Source organism: Alexandromys fortis, unplaced genomic scaffold (genome assembly GCF_014885135.2).
Source record: "Alexandromys fortis isolate MF-2015 unplaced genomic scaffold, M_Fortis_MF-2015_v1.1 scaffold_31, whole genome shotgun sequence".
Taxonomy (NCBI): Eukaryota; Metazoa; Chordata; class Mammalia; order Rodentia; family Cricetidae; genus Alexandromys; species Alexandromys fortis.
This window is the reverse complement of record NW_026067974.1, coordinates 40,234-55,834: the sequence shown is the minus strand read 5'-3', so window position 1 is coordinate 55,834 and position 15,601 is coordinate 40,234. Positions and strand designations below refer to the sequence as shown.

At 41.6% G+C, this 15,601-nt stretch overlaps 1 protein-coding gene across 1 annotated transcript in view; it reads right to left on the bottom strand.

The window, feature by feature from the left end:
* The window catches only part of Tex14 (testis expressed 14, intercellular bridge forming factor), an 83,015-nt gene that overhangs the window by 37,077 nt on the left and 30,337 nt on the right, over positions 1 to 15,601 (bottom strand). Inside the window, exons 6-12 of the mRNA XM_050156906.1 lie at positions 14,192 to 14,343; positions 12,569 to 12,759; positions 11,878 to 12,028; positions 8,663 to 9,525; positions 6,324 to 6,430; positions 3,336 to 3,424; positions 1,896 to 2,177 (exon numbers count right to left, since the gene is read on the bottom strand). Of these exons, the coding sequence (XP_050012863.1) occupies positions 1,896 to 2,177; positions 3,336 to 3,424; positions 6,324 to 6,430; positions 8,663 to 9,525; positions 11,878 to 12,028; positions 12,569 to 12,759; positions 14,192 to 14,343 (1,835 nt within the window). The remainder of the gene's footprint in view (positions 1 to 1,895; positions 2,178 to 3,335; positions 3,425 to 6,323; positions 6,431 to 8,662; positions 9,526 to 11,877; positions 12,029 to 12,568; positions 12,760 to 14,191; positions 14,344 to 15,601) is intronic.

The window sequence follows — 15,601 nt, the reverse complement described above, 5'->3', positions numbered from 1 at the left end:
CATTCTGTAGACCAGGCTGGCCTCAAACTCAGAGATCCATCAGCCTATGTGTCCCAGTGCTGGGATTATAGGCATGTGCCACCACTCCCAGACAAACAGTGATTCTTGATAAATAGATTCTAAATACCAAAAACCCCAAGCAATTGATTTCCCTGTGCTGTTGTTGTTTGTTGGTTTGGTTTTCTGGGATAGGATTTCATGTAGCCCGGGATCACCTAGAACTTGCTATGCAGCTGAGGATAACCTTGAACTTCTGAGTCTCCTGCCTCCATCTCTCAAGTGTTACAACTATAGGTATATGCTACTCTGTGTGGCTTTTCGTCTCTCTTTTTGGTATGTGCATGGATGTGTAATATATATTACACATTATATATATATGTATATATATACATATATATATGGCTCCACAGGTATATGCAGGTACACGAGTGCATGAGAAGGCCAGAGGAAGATGCTAGGTATTTTCCTCTATTCATATCTGTTGATATGAATGCACAGCATCTACACCTGATCTTACTGCTGCCTCAGCTGCTGACTGCGCCTCTGTAGCTGCTGCCTGCCCCCGTCCATGTAGAAAGGCAAATGCTGTTTTAACTAAGTCTCTATCCTTTTCTTTTACCAATAAAGACTACAGAACCAGATGCTTGCATGAAAACCTGCTAGCTCTGAGAGGCAGAGAAAGCAGCCAGCTGACCTTCCTCCTTCACCTATGTCCCAGAAAGTGAGCTTCTCCTGCCATCCCAAATCAAAAAAGACTGCCAAACTGCAAGTCCCTCCCTACTGCTTCCTGTGCATCTCTCTATCCGTCTTCCTGACTTCCTCTTACTGTCTATGGCTACTTGATGTTAACCAGTTGCTTGCTCTGCCTCTTGACCTATGGTTGATTTTATTTAAGTAATAAATAATAGAATACAATAAACAGAAAGCTCCTGGACTAAGGATGTGTACTAGGGTTGGGCCACACCACAGCTAGAGGCAGGTTTTTTGAGTAACTAACGCAATCCCAAGGTTCACAGTGTGATCAAACACCCTGCATGCATCTCCACATTATCTCTTGAGACACTGTCTCAGTGGACCTGGCACTCACAGACTGCATGGATTATGTGTTCAGTAAGCTCTAGGGATTTATCTGTGGTTTCTAGGACTAGGTAGTCTTGCTTGAATTTTACCACGTGCTAGGGATCCAAATTCAAGCTTCATGCTTGCACAGCAGGCATTTTACCCACTGACCCATATCCTTGGGATTCTCTCTCTCTCTCTCTCTCTCTCTCTCTCTCTCTCTCTCTCTCTCTCTCTCTCTCTGAGAAAGTACAAACGGAGAGGAAGCCAAGAGATTTAGAGATTTTCTGCAAAGTTAAGTGTCAATTATAGATGTCTTTCTTTGACTCCATATCTATCTTGAAATTATTATCTGATGATCTGTGAATCAAAAGCCATATGGCCTCAGTAAGTTTATTTTCAACTTAGAATGCAATGAAAAAAAAAAAGAAAAAGCTGGCTGAGTATGATGGCATACACCTACAATGCCAGCACTCAGAAGTCTGAGGGAGCAGGATAGCAAGTTTCAGGTGAGCCTGGGCTATACAGCAGAAGTCTGTATCAAAAACAAAGAAACATCCAGTAGAGAATGATAGCTTACCTCCACCCTCAGGTAAGAAAAGTTTGATTCCTTACTAGGTTAGACCCAGGACAAGGTCAGCACTTGGAGATTACATCCTTTGGACAAAGGGGCCTTGTTTTAGTAATAGGGAAACTAATGAATCTCTTCACCTTTGAACACAGGCTTTCAGAAAAGTAGGAGACAGGACCAAGCAAAGGGAATATGCTAGAAGTGCACATATCTTGAGAGCTGATAAGTAGAGTTCACCTAACCCAACCCCACCCAGTGAACTTACTGGTGAAGCTGCTGAGGCCTGTCTGTCCGCTGTGCTTGTTCCTGCCACAGTCACTGGTGTCCACTGTGCCAAACTTTATACTACCTTTGGGCTCATCATTTTCCCTTTGATATTCTACAATGTGCGGCCAGTGTGTGCTCTCAGGACCTCGGACTGGGGGCCGTGGCAAATGAGTGGTCTCATTTTCAATCTTACTCTCAAAAGGCACACTGCTCTGAGGGCTCCAAGGAGGTACTAGGAGCTGTCCGGAAACTGCTTTCTCTGCCATTTCCTTTACTGCCACTGGGCACAAGAGAAAGAAGCATTTAAAACATCACTGTAAACATTAAAAACCAAAGTTTTCAACCTTAAAAAAGATAAATATTACTTAACCCATATGGTAACAGTGATTGATCTGGTACAGTTTCATCACCCTTACCTTGCCTGTTTGCCTTTAAGTAGAGGGAATTAGAACTGTGACAGACATAGAAAACTCGTGTTATGACTCCAAACAACAGCAGGAAGCAGTAGAGAACATGCAGACGGACCCTACTGCTGATTTAATGAGAGAACCTACTGTCTGAATTTCCCAGGCTATAGTAATTATCATCTGCCTGACTTTTCTAGACTACACTGAGCCCTAACATCTTTGGGAGAAGATACACACCAAGTAAACCACAACAAAAGGGTATTACAGAATATGTGATACACATTGTATGCTCTCCGTTTTAATCTTTTTTTAAAAATATTCATTTATTTATTATGTATACAGTATCCTGTCTGTGTGTATGTATGCAGGCCAGAAGAGGGCACCAGACTTCATTACAGATGGTTGTGAGCCACCATGTGGTTGCCGGGAGTTGAACTCAGGACCTTTGGAAGAGCAGGCAATGCTCTTAACCACTGAGCCATCTCTCCAGCCCTCCGTTTTAATCTTTATGGGGTAAATATACTGTGTATTGTTTCACTACAATGTTATACAATGTATATTTATACAAACAATAGAAGTATTATCTACAAAGTTTAAAAATAGAAAAGCATTTCCTTCTACAGTCTGCTATCAGAAGAGCTGTGCTTATATCATAGGATGGTGAGTATGGGTATGTATGTATGTGTGTGTGAACAACAGTGTTATTTATAATCCTAAATAACGAGACATCTGTTTTTATACTTAAGAGATATCAAACAGGTGCTGGTGGTGTTGCCTGGTTGTAGAGTGCTTGCTTAGCATGCACAATACCTAGGTTCAATCCCCAGAACCATAGCACAAACAAAACTGATGATACTCAAGAATTATTTCATTCATCAGCTAGGCATAATAGTGCATGCTTATAACTCTAATATTTGGGGGGGTCATGATTTTAAGGCCAGTCTGAGCTACATAATGAGATCCTGCCTCAAAATAAATAGAGAGATAGATAGACAGATAACAAATAGTATCTATAAAAAATGAGTTCATACGTTTCCATTTTGAGTCTGCCTCTCCATCATCTTCATTATTTCTTGACTTTGTATTATAGATTTCAGAAGACCCAGATTCCATACTGATCCTAAGTTGCATCATTTAGGGTAGAAGTGAGGTAGATACAAATTAAATGTTGGTTCAAGTTCCTAACAGTTCAAAGCCCACCAGCCCACCCACAATCCCTCCCCACTTGGACTTCTACTCACCACCAGGGAGCACCCAACACCCCATCATCTTCAACTGTCAGGACCCCTAGCCTGGCATAGCCCTGTTGAGCCTAGGTTACCCCAATCTGCCGGAGTGGTTTGACTCAGGGAAGGGTGCACTATTTAGTTGAGTAACTCCTGACTTGGATACTTGATTCCCTAGACCTTTCCTGGCTGAAAAATTAAAAGATTTGGCTAAAAGATCCCCACAGGTTGGTTATTTTTTTTTATTAATTTCCAAATTCATGATTCTAATAATGCTCTTGGGAGATTTTCAGAAGTAGAAGAAACTGACAGTTGTAAGTTTCCTCTGACAAAATCTGTCCTTCACTATAGCTGAGTCCACCCTGTCCCCAATCAGACAATCACAAGTGACAGTTCATGTGGAGGTTCTCAGGTGCCAAGCCCACCATAGCACTGACAGCACAACAGCTAACCCCTGAAACAAGGCTCTTATGGCACAAGTACCCTGAAGTACACAGTTTCTCTGGGTTCTGGATCTTGCTTTGCTTGCTAGGTCACCTGTCTTGCATCAGTGAGGAACAGTCTCTCTGGACTAAGCTTCTTTAGCTGCAGTCTTCCTTCCTCTAAATATTCCATGACTATAACGATTTGCCATTCATTAAAATAACTCCTCAGGGCTGGGCATGGTGGCACACGCAGTTAATCCCAGCCCTCTGCAGGCAGAGTAGGTAGACCTTTGTGAGCTCCAGGCTAGCTAGGAATACAAGTGAAATCCTGTCTCAAATAATAACAGCAATAATAGTAATGATAAATAAATAAAATAACTCTTTTAAAGTGTGTGATCAGGCTGGGCAGTGGTGGCGCGTGCCTCTAATCCCAGCACTTGGGAAGCAGAGGCAGGCGGATCTCTCTGAGTTCAAAGCCAGCCTGGTCTATAGAGTGAGTTCCAGGACAGCCAGAACTGTTACAAAGAGAAACTGTCTCAAACAACAAAATGTGTGCTCTGTGGCACAGCTATGAAACCCTTGTTGCCCAGAATGCACTACTACCCAGAATGCACTACTACCCAGAATGCACTACTACCCAGCTGGACCAGAAAGAAGAGTTCAGATCTGACAGCTCTTTCAAGAGCTTTTTGGCAACAACTCTTAGATGTTCAAAACCTTTAACCTAACAATTCTGCTTCTGGGAAACTATCCTAAATATATAATCAAAAATAAAGAAGAAAACTGTTTTTTTTTTTTATTTTCTGGGCTTCTGTGAGAGTGAAGACAGGGTTTCTCTGTGTAGCCCTGGCTATCCTTGAACACATTCTGTAAACCAGGATTGCCTCAGACTTAGAGAGATCTGCCTGCCTCTGCCTCCTGAGTGCTGGAACCAAAGATATGTGCCACTATGCTGGGATTTTTGCATATTTTTATTACATTTTCATTTAGTTTAAAGTCACCTTGTTTCCAACAAAATAAAAAAATCTAAAACTCAAAGAGAAAAAATTGTTTTTTCAAAATAAGTTTACATAAGTTTTTAAAAATAGCGTAGCATGGTAAGTGAAATGTATTTATTTATTTTATTAAAGAATCTTACTCTGTAGCCCAGGATAGTCTCTCCCTCCTTTAATGCTGAGATTATAGACATGAGTCACATGTCTGTGCACCACATATGTACCTAGTGCCTGGAGAGGCCGGAAGAGGGAGTCACAGATGCCTGTGAGCTGCTATGTGGTGCTTAAGGATTGAACTTGGGTCCTCGGCAAGTGCTTTTAACCACTGGGCCATCTCAGCCCCCTTTTCTGCTTTGTTCTGTTTGTTTTTAGACAGGGTCTCAATGTAGCTCAGCCTGGCCTGGTACTCACTACAAAGACCACTCTGGCCTTAAATGACCTCTCCCTTCAAAGAGCTGGGATTGTAGGCATGTGCCACTATGTGGTTTTGCATATTTTTATTTATTTGGTAGGGAGTACGGTGGTGCATGCATGCACGTGCACACATGCATATAAATCAAATGTAAAGGAGCTGGAGATGGCTCAGTGGTTAAGAGTATTTGCCACTCTTACAGAGCACTGGAGTCCAATTCTCATCAACAACGCAGTGGTTAAGGAATATCTATAGCTCCAGTTCAAGGGAATCCACAGATACTGCACACATGTGGTATACATATATAAATGCAGGCAGAACATCCACACACAAAAAATAAAAATAAGTATTTGGAAAAAATAATGGGGCTGGAGATGGCTCAGAGGTTAAGAGCACTAGCTGCTTTTCTAGAGGACCTGGGTTCAATTCCTAGCATCCACATAGCTGCTGCTCACAATTGTTTATAACTCCAGTTTCAGTGTATACAGCACCCTCACACAGACATACATATAGGCAAACCATCAATGCATACAACATAAAAATAGTTTAAAAGATAATAAAAATAAATATGTTCCAGCATGGTGGCGCACACCTTTAACCCTAGCACTTGGGAGGCAGAGGCATGTAGAGCCTTGCGAGTATGATGCCAGTCTGGTCTACATAGTGAGTTTCAGACCAGCCTGGGCTACACGGTAAGATTATATCTCTAAGATAATAATATAATAATAATTTTTTAAAATTATCTAGAGAGTTTTAGAAAGGCAAAATACTTTACTACTGATATTGATGGACTCTGTGTGATTTAGCCTGTCGTACACTTTTCCATTTTAGTGTTTCTGCATTGCTTTTATTCATTATTCACAATCCATTTGTCATTAGATGTCTGAAGGTCAGAAAGTGGCCTAAGGCCACATGGGCCTATAAAGGCATATGAGACAACGAACAGTAAATGTTAACCCACCTCCTGCTATTTTGGTTTTTATTTCTCTCCAAACTCTCCTTGGCTTCCTCAGTGGATGGTGACTGTTCACCTGTGTTCTGCTTCCCAGGACCACGAACAGTCGGCAGCTTAAAAAACAAACATGTCTCACTGCTTTGGGAGGCAAAATTTTCTTTTTACTCTCATACTCTATTTTCAAAATCATTTTTGCTAAGTGTATAGAAATAGCAAAACCAACTTATGATTATATCCTTTTCATGTTTCATATCTAGTAACTTGGAAGTTTTTACTAAAGAATGTGGAGTTCATGAACCCAGGCAGTCAAGAACCCAGAGAGAAAGAGGACAAGCAGAAAATGAGTATATGAAACAGAACCAAGGCTTGGCAGTGGTAGCAAACACCTTTAATCCAGCACTCAGAAGGTAGAGGCAGATGGATCTCTGAGTTCGAGGTCAGTCTGGTCTACAGAGTGAGTTCCAGGACAGTTGGTGCTGTTACACAGAGAAACCCTGCCTTGAAAAAACCAAAACCAAACCAAAACAAAAAACCTAGAATCCAAAGCTGAGTGCGGTGATGCACTAAGTTGGGACAGAAGGATGGCTGTGTGTTTGCGGCCAGCCTCTACTACAGGACAACATAGTGAGTTCAGGGCCGACCTGAGATACACAATGAAACCTTGACTTTAAAAGATAAACAAAACAAAACAAAACAAAAAAAAGATAAGTAAGAGCCAGGCAGTGGTGGTGCAGGCCTTTCATCCCAGCAGTCAGGAGGCAGAGGCAGGAGGATCTCTGTGAGTTTAAGGTCAGTCTGATCTACAGAGTGAGTTTTAGGACAGCCAAAGCTACACAGAGAAACGCTATCTTGAAAAAAAAAGTTAAAATAAAAAAGAAATCAGAAACTTAAAATCTTTGCTAACCATTTCTCCCGTATAGCAACATAAAAGCAGAGATTTTCATGGCAAGCCCACTAAACCCTGGATTCCAGTCTAAGTCTTGATGGAAATAATATAAGTCTCTAGCTCAGTTTCATCACCCATAAGAAGATGGTAATGCCTACCAGTAGGGTGCTGTGAAAACAAAATAGAAGTTACAATACTCTGGAAATAGTAAACGCTATGTCCTCCATTCAAAAGAGAGACATTTGCTTTCCTTTACTTCATTTTAATAAACTTAGTACTCACTCTTTCCTAGCTTACAGCAACAAAATTAAGAGCTCAGGGGTGGCATCAAATGCACAGAAATGAGACAAATCATTAAAAACGAAGTACATCGGACTTACACAGTGCGTTCCCTCCAGGGATCCTCCTGTCTCCACTGCCCCAGCACTAGGTAAAAACTGACATAACTGATTTTTTTTAATGAGTGCTGGAGATCAAACTCAAGTTCTCATGCTTGTCTGGCAGGTATTTTACTGCTGAGCCATGTTGTGGGATACCCTGCTGTAGGCTGTAAATATGTTTTATTACCACTGGTTATTAAAGAAGCTTCTTTGGCTTGTAGCAGGGAAGAATATAGCTAGTTGGGAAGATGAAACAGAGCCAGAGAGAGAGAAAGAAGGCAGAGTGGAAGGAGATGCAAACAGCCACCAGAGAAGCAAGATGTGAGGTAACAAGTCTTGAGCCTTACGGTACAATATAAACTAATAGAAATGGGTTAATTTAGGTTGTAAGAGCTAGTTAATAAGCCTGAGCTAATAGGCCAAACAGTATGTAATAGGCCAAACAGTATGTAATATTAAGACTCTGAGTGTGTATTTTAAAAGCTGCTGCAGGACCAGGTGGAATGAGAAACCTCCAGTTACAGAGCCATCTTCCCAGTCCCATATAAATATTTCTTAAATAACTTAATGGGGAATTTAGAGTAAAGAATTTTTTTAAAGCGTGTGGGCTTGAGTGCATTTATGTGTGGAGGAAGGCCCTGGACCTCCTGGAACTAAAGTTATGAGTGGTTGTAAGATGACGCATGTCAGTGCTGCCAAATGAACCCAGGTCCTTTGCAAAAGCAGCAAGAACTGTTTAAGTACTGAACCTTATCTCCAGCCCTAAAATATCAAAAATACTTTATACACTTTGAATTATGTCAAATTGCTAATACTTAACTGATCTATAAAACAAATTTCTCATAGCTGAACCTAATACATTTGAAACTATGGAGAAGGACAAAGGCTTTGTTCTTGGTTTGGAATGGGGGTTAGAGAGTGTATGTATCACAGAATTCCATCCTAGAGGACTTATTTCCTAAACCAAAAGGACCTTGCTACAAGCTATCTACATTTATTTATAGGTACTGCATACAGGTCACAGGAAATACTGGCTCAAGGATCCTGCAAAGGCAGTTCCTTCTACCCACTTACTGTACCTGATTGTTTGTCTCTGACTGGTCTTCTCTGTTTTCTTCAGAAACTTGTGTGAAAGGCTTCCAGCCACAGATTAGTTGCTCAGGCTTTTTGCCAAAATGTCCACCATTTTCTGACTGCCTAAGCTCTGGTAATTGCATAACAGGAGGAACATAAGTCAAAGATGGAGGGCCCACAGCTAACGGATACTTGGCATTTGCAAACTTTAATGCAACATCCCTCAAACTCCTGCCCTGATTGTCCAGCTCCTCCTGTGCCAACTCAAGTTCATCTATTTCCTGCTCAAGCTTCCCCAGCCACTCAGCATTCTGTTGCATCATTACTTGTGAAATCTTTAGATTGAGCACAATCTTACTGACAACCTCATCAGTCTTGGACCAACTGTTCGTTTTGCTCTTGTCTTCTCTGGTTGGTTCAGTCAGGCTGAGTGAACTGCGGGGATCACTTTGCCAGTCGCCATCCCCAAAGGAAAGGTCTGTGTCAACTTCTGAAAAGCTCTTGTCCTCCTCACAAAAACAATGCAATTCTCTCTCCATCTTATCCAGCTCTTCTTCCAGAGATGGAAGTTCATCTACCTGGTCTGGCTTATCCCCCTCAGATGATGAAGCAGTCCCTGGGTACTCTTCCTCTTTGACAGTTCCCAAGTTGAAGCAGCCTGAGTAGATTTCATTGATCTCAAAGCTGCAGAGGCTGCTCTGACTTGCAGTGGGGCTCTTGACCTCTTCTGCCAAACAGGAAGCAGGAGGAGAAGGAACATTTGGATTCTCAGGTTCCTGGACTGACAGACTTGAATCCAGGACTGGAGGAGTCAGTACTGTTTTTCCAATGGGAACAGAGTGATCTGCTGGTGAATGGGGTTGACTACCTGTTGGAAAGAATAGCAATACCCAGATGATTAAACTAATCAAACAAGGTAAGCAGCCTTGGCTACTGTTCAAGGTATACAACATGAGCTGGGTCAGGTGGCATACACACACCTTTAATCACAGCATCTGGCAGGCTGAGGCAGAAGGATCTCAAGTTAGATGCCAGCCTGGACTAAGTCAGTCTGAACCATATAGTGAGAGCCTGTCTCAAATAACAAAAACAATAATAACTTTTGAAAAGGCATAAAAACCATCTTTTATTTTTTCCAATTCCCTTCCTAGGAGTGAGATCCTACCAGAAGACCAACAGATACATTCAACAGAGGATGAAAAGCTATTTCTTTTTGTTGTTGTTTGAGACAGGATCTCTTTGCCTAGCCCTGGTTGTACTAGAACTCACAATCTCACTATGTAGACCAGGCTGGCCTTGAACCCAGACATCTGCTCGCCTCTGCTTCAGACTCCCAAGTGCTGGGATTGAGGGCTGCCTCTAGACTAGGATTAGGGCGTGTATCATCACACCCAGCCAGCAGAGGATGAAAGGGTATTTCTAAGCTAAGTGAAAGTTCCCATTTTGACATCGAATAAGATAGACATTTGGGGCCATGGAGGTCTAATTTCTAAGAATGTTCTCGGCTTCATTTATACTATTTTAAATGTGTTTAACTGACAGAACATTCAAATTCAAGGCTCCTGGATCCTCAGGACTATACCCATGGCTTCCTTTGTGTATTAAATGTGTGACTAAAACAGTTGAGGTGATGCTTTTGGTGAGCATGGGATAAAAGTGGTGGAGACTATTGCCTAAGAAGCTACTGTATCACAGGAAAAATAAATGGCTACAAGAATAACTTGAGGGCTGACCCACACATGACTTAAGTTGATAAGGGTATAACTTTCAGGAAATGGGATGAAGGACACAAATAATGAAAATATGGAAGGGAACATTCTGGAAGCTTCCACCCGTCAGAGGAGAGTCCAAGTAAACAGTGATTAGGCTATAATTAAAAGACCTGCCGGGCAGTGGTGGCACATACCTTTAATCCCAGCACTTGGGAGGCAGAGGCAGGCAGATCTCTGTGAGTTCTAGGCCAGCCTGGTCTACGTTCCAACTTGGAAACAAGCTCTGCATCCCCAAGCATCCTCAGTCTCCTCAGCTGGAACAGGAGCCATCAAGTGAGTGCCATGACTGAGCGCTTTAAAGAATAAGGTCCCGTTGCTCAGACTGACCCCAAACTTCAGAACTCAAGTGATACTCCTATCTCACATTCCCAAATCGTGGGATTATAAATCCATATCACTGTGCCAAGCTGGTCAGCAGATAGGACTTTTACATTTTTTTAATTATTTTTATGGGGCTGGAGAGATGGCTCAGAGGTTAACAGCACTGGCTGCTTTTCCAGAGGTCCTGAGTTCAATCCTAGCACCCATCTATAATAAGATCTCACGCCCTCTTCTGACCTGCAGGTGTACATGTAGACAGAGCCTCATATACATTATTTTTCTTTTCTAAGCAATTAGATAAATTCCTATGACTGATCATACTATAAATTCAGTTACTATTAAGTTCTGCATATAACCCTTATGTTTATATAGCCTAAAAGATTTATCTTAATAATTTTAAGGATCTTAGCTTTTTCCTAAAGTACAAATCTTTTTTCAGCACAGGTTATATATACAGTTTAAAAGAGACAGCTAGTGTCCATGTGATTCACAAAAAAGTAAACTGATACCCAGTGGAGTGGCATTTGCCTCTAACTCCAGCATTTGGAAGACTTAAGACATAAGGACTGAGCATTCAAGACCAGCCTAGGCTATGAGACTCTAATAAAACCAAAAACAGGGCTGGAGAAGTGACTCATCAGTTAAGAGCACTGGCTGCTCTTCCAGAGGACCTGGGTTCAATTCCCAGCACCTATATGGTGGATCACAACCAAATATATAGCTCTTCTGGATTCCCTGGGCATCAGGCATGAATGCTGGTGCACAGGCATACATGCAGACAAAATACTCATAAAATAAAAATAAATCTATCTTTAAAAAAAAAAGAGCCAGTGAGACATCTCAGTGGCATGTGTTCCTGCAGACAGAAGTTGGCACCAGATCTTATTACAGGTGGTTGTGAGCCACCATATGGTTGCTGGGAATTGAACTCAGGACCTCTGGAATAGCAGTCAATTCTCTTAACCTCTGAGCCATCTCTCCAGCCCCCACAGTTGTCTTCTAACTTCACACATGCATAACAGCACATGTGTACCAGCACACATACACACAATTCTAAAACACAAACATAAACACCTAAAAAACATCCCTCGGTTATCAGAGTAATGCTTTGTGTGTTCAAGTCATACCCATTTCCTTTAGCTCTTTGATGTCCACATCTGGAATGTCCTTTTGATATTCTGAAGATAGTCCTAGACAGGAGTTAACATCAGGATGGGCTTCATAGCTCTGCATTCTAGGGCTCTCAGTTGGCTGACTTTTCTGAGCTCCAAGAAAATCCTACAACAAAACATTGTCAATGACACATCTCAATTCATCCAAATGCTATCTGTGCTTTTAGAAACATAAATATCTCAAATATCTCTTTCTTTCTCTTATTAGACTGGCCATCAATCCTAATTAGCTGGTTTATTATTAGTCCACTCCTGCCATTCCCTTCATCTTTATTATACCCTACAACTTCTCCAGATCTCGCCTCAATTCTCTAACGCATTCTCTAAATTAAACAGAGAGGCTTTCCTCAGCAACACAGTATAATAAAACAAGGCTTTCCAAAACTTTAGGGACTTTTTGAGAACTAGTGATAGTATGTACCTCTACACTAGCTTTGAACTTTCTATGTAGTCTAGGGAAATTTCAAACTCCTGATCCTACTTCAGTATCCCATCCCCAACCCATGTCCTCGCACGACATCAATCTTCAGGCATGCACCACTGTCCTCAATTCCAAGCATTTTTAAAACTTGGGCCTCTAGCTTCCTGGTCTCTAACCCAATGAAGTAGGTAGCAGAAACAAACTTCTCCCAATTTCAGGGCTTGCCTTTAAGTCATTCTTCAGAATATAGCGAATATCTTGTAGGTTCATTGTTCGATGCTTCTGCTTGGCGTGGATACCTGACTTAACAATATCATAGTAAGGTTCCGGAAGCCTGACATCCGCTTCTAAATAACTTCCCAAGGCTATGGTTTCTTTAATAACTGAGCCATCCAAGCCATTCCAGGGTATGTTGTCTATAAGTAAAAAGTAATAGATAGGAATAAGATTAAGACAGAAGGAAATCGTTGATTTCCTTCAGTGATGTATTCACAAGTAAGTTGCCTATGTCTCTGTAATAACCTCTTGCCCATGTTCCTGTATACAACCCTAGGGAACTCATGGGGTCATGGAAAAAGACAGACATGAAAGCAGAAAGGGACTAGTTGGGATTGAGTGGGGGGGGCAAAAGTGGGTAATGTAGAGGCTGGAGAGATGGCTCAGCAGTTAAGAGCACTGGCTGCTCTTCCAGAGGACCTGAGTTCAATTCCCATCACCCACATAGCTGCTTACAATCATCAGTAACCTTACTTCCAGGGATCCATTGCCCTCTTCTGGGTACTGCAGGCACTAGGTGCACAGACATGAATGTAGACAAAATACACATACACACAAAATGAAATTAAAAATAGAAATGCAAGGAGGGTGAATATGATCAAAACATATTATATATATATGTATAAAAACATCATAAAGCCAATTACCATATATAATTAATATATGACAATAAAACATTTAAAAATATTGAATAACACAGAGAAATAAAAGAAAAAATAAATCAGAAGTGGTTAAGAACTTAGTCAATTCAGTTGGTCCCTTTAAACATTACTTTCTTCCCCCAGAGAAACCACCTGGCCCAATTATGGACAAGGAGTCACTTAACCAGGGAAATCCCTCAGACACAGAAAATAGTTAGTGTCAGCTTCCTGCATACATGGGTGTCCCTAGTAGACTTGGAGACAAGCTGATGCTTGGACATCAGGCTGAGTAGATCATGAATTCATCTCCTGAAGAGTGCAATTTTGCCTCTAGGATTCCAAACATCAAAAGGGCAGCTGACTCTGCCTACTCCCTCACTTGAATGTGGTTTTATATGTGTGTATGCATACGGACGGATATGTCTGTCTCTCTAAGGAGTCCTTTTGTCTTCAGTTATGTGAGTACTTTACTCAAAGTCATGTAGGTTTCAAGGGGCTTTCATTTTCTTCAAGTGACATCAGGTATGCATCTACCATTTCCTATTTTTTGCTTAAGTGCTTTATCAATAGCAGGCAGATCTATGGGCTTTTCTGAGTTGTAAATAGTTAAAGGAAGATTTCTTGGAAACTATCTTGTGTCTAATAAGCAAAAAGAAGATCCTTGAAGCCAGGTGTAGTGCTGCATGCTTTTATTCCCAGAACACAGTAGGCAGAGGCAAACTGTCTAAGTTTAAAGCCAGCCTGGTCTACATAGCTAGTTCCAGGATAGTCGGGACTATGTGGTAGAAAAGCAGACAAATATACAAACAAAGATCCTTCAGGATTTTTTTCTTTAAGTTCTGAATTTTCATAAAACTAAGTATTTCCTGGGGGGAAATCTCTAACTTAAAAATAATGACTTGGATCAACTTTGAATATACACATGGATCACCTGTTAAAATTTCTTGTATGATCATGGAAAAGCTGTAGATGTCTGACTTCACAGTGGCCGCCTTCTGTAGGATCACTTCTGGAGCAGCCCAGTTGTAGAGCTGGGGGGGGAGGGGCACTCGCGTCACGTCCCTGTGTGTGCCACTGTCCTGGCTATGGAAGGAAACACAAGGCCGAGTTTCCCTTAAGGAGTTGTTGCGATCACCACATAGCGCACGTAAATACTTTCCTATGAGGTACCAATCTCCTGGAGCTTCCGCTAATTCAGCTAAACAGAGTTACCATACACTGCCTCAGAGTTCTCCCAATACATACAATTCCTTATCATCCCTGCTTGACTGGCCCTATCTCCTCTAGTTTATGTGGCCACTCCCCACTCCACTCAAACCACAGGGGCCATTGTCCACTTGCACTAGGAAGACATTCCCACTTCCACTCCATATGAGCAGTTCCTTCTGCCTGACATGTTCAGTGACTGGCTGTTTCTTGTGGCCAAGACATTAATTTGAAAGTTGCCTCTGCTAGGCAGTGGCGATGCATTCCTTTGATCCCAGCACTCAGGAGACAGAGACAGGCAGATCTCTGAGTTCGGAGCCAGTCTGGTCTACAAGAACTAGTTCCAGGACAGCTAGGGCTACACAGAGAAACCCTATCTTGAAAAACCAAAAAAGAAAAAGAAAAAAAGAAAAGGAAAGGAAAGGAAAAGAAAGAGAGAAAGTAAGTTGCCTCCTTAGGGAGCCCTTCCCTGATAATCTACTTTAAAAGTAGTACTGTTTTATTAGCTGCAGAATAGTTATTACTTAAGTTTATTCTTATTATATCTTGCATTCAGCTCTCTGAGAATAGCCACATTCCCCCCCCCTCTGGAAAACCATGGTACCTCCTGAATCAGGTGTTTGCACTTGGCATTGTATTTTTGGAAGCTTCATTCAGGCTGTTTTGAGATATGGAAATCTATGGGCTAAAGTGTAAATATAGAGAAAAATAAAAATGCGAAGGGCTAAGGGAAAGTGCTTCATTTCACCGAGGCTGGGACCCCTGCGGCTGCTAAGGCTAAGTTCATTCTCAAAGCGTCTCTGAGTCTTCATTTCAGACCTTCTTGAACCTACACACTTGCACTGCATTACCGGCAACATGCAGGGGTTGACCTCAGGTTGTCAGACTAATGGCAAACCTTTATCCTATAAGGCCCAGACTGGCATAAAACACACAGAGAGCCACCTACCTCTGCCTCCTGAGTGCTGGGATTAAAGAGGTGCACCACAACACCTGGGCTATGACTTCTTTTCTGAGATCTAGTCCTCTGGGGAATGAGCCCTTTCAGTCCATCAAAGTTCATTGATTTGCGTAAACAGTTATCTTTCCAACCAAACATCTTTTTTTAAATATATATATATATATATATATATAT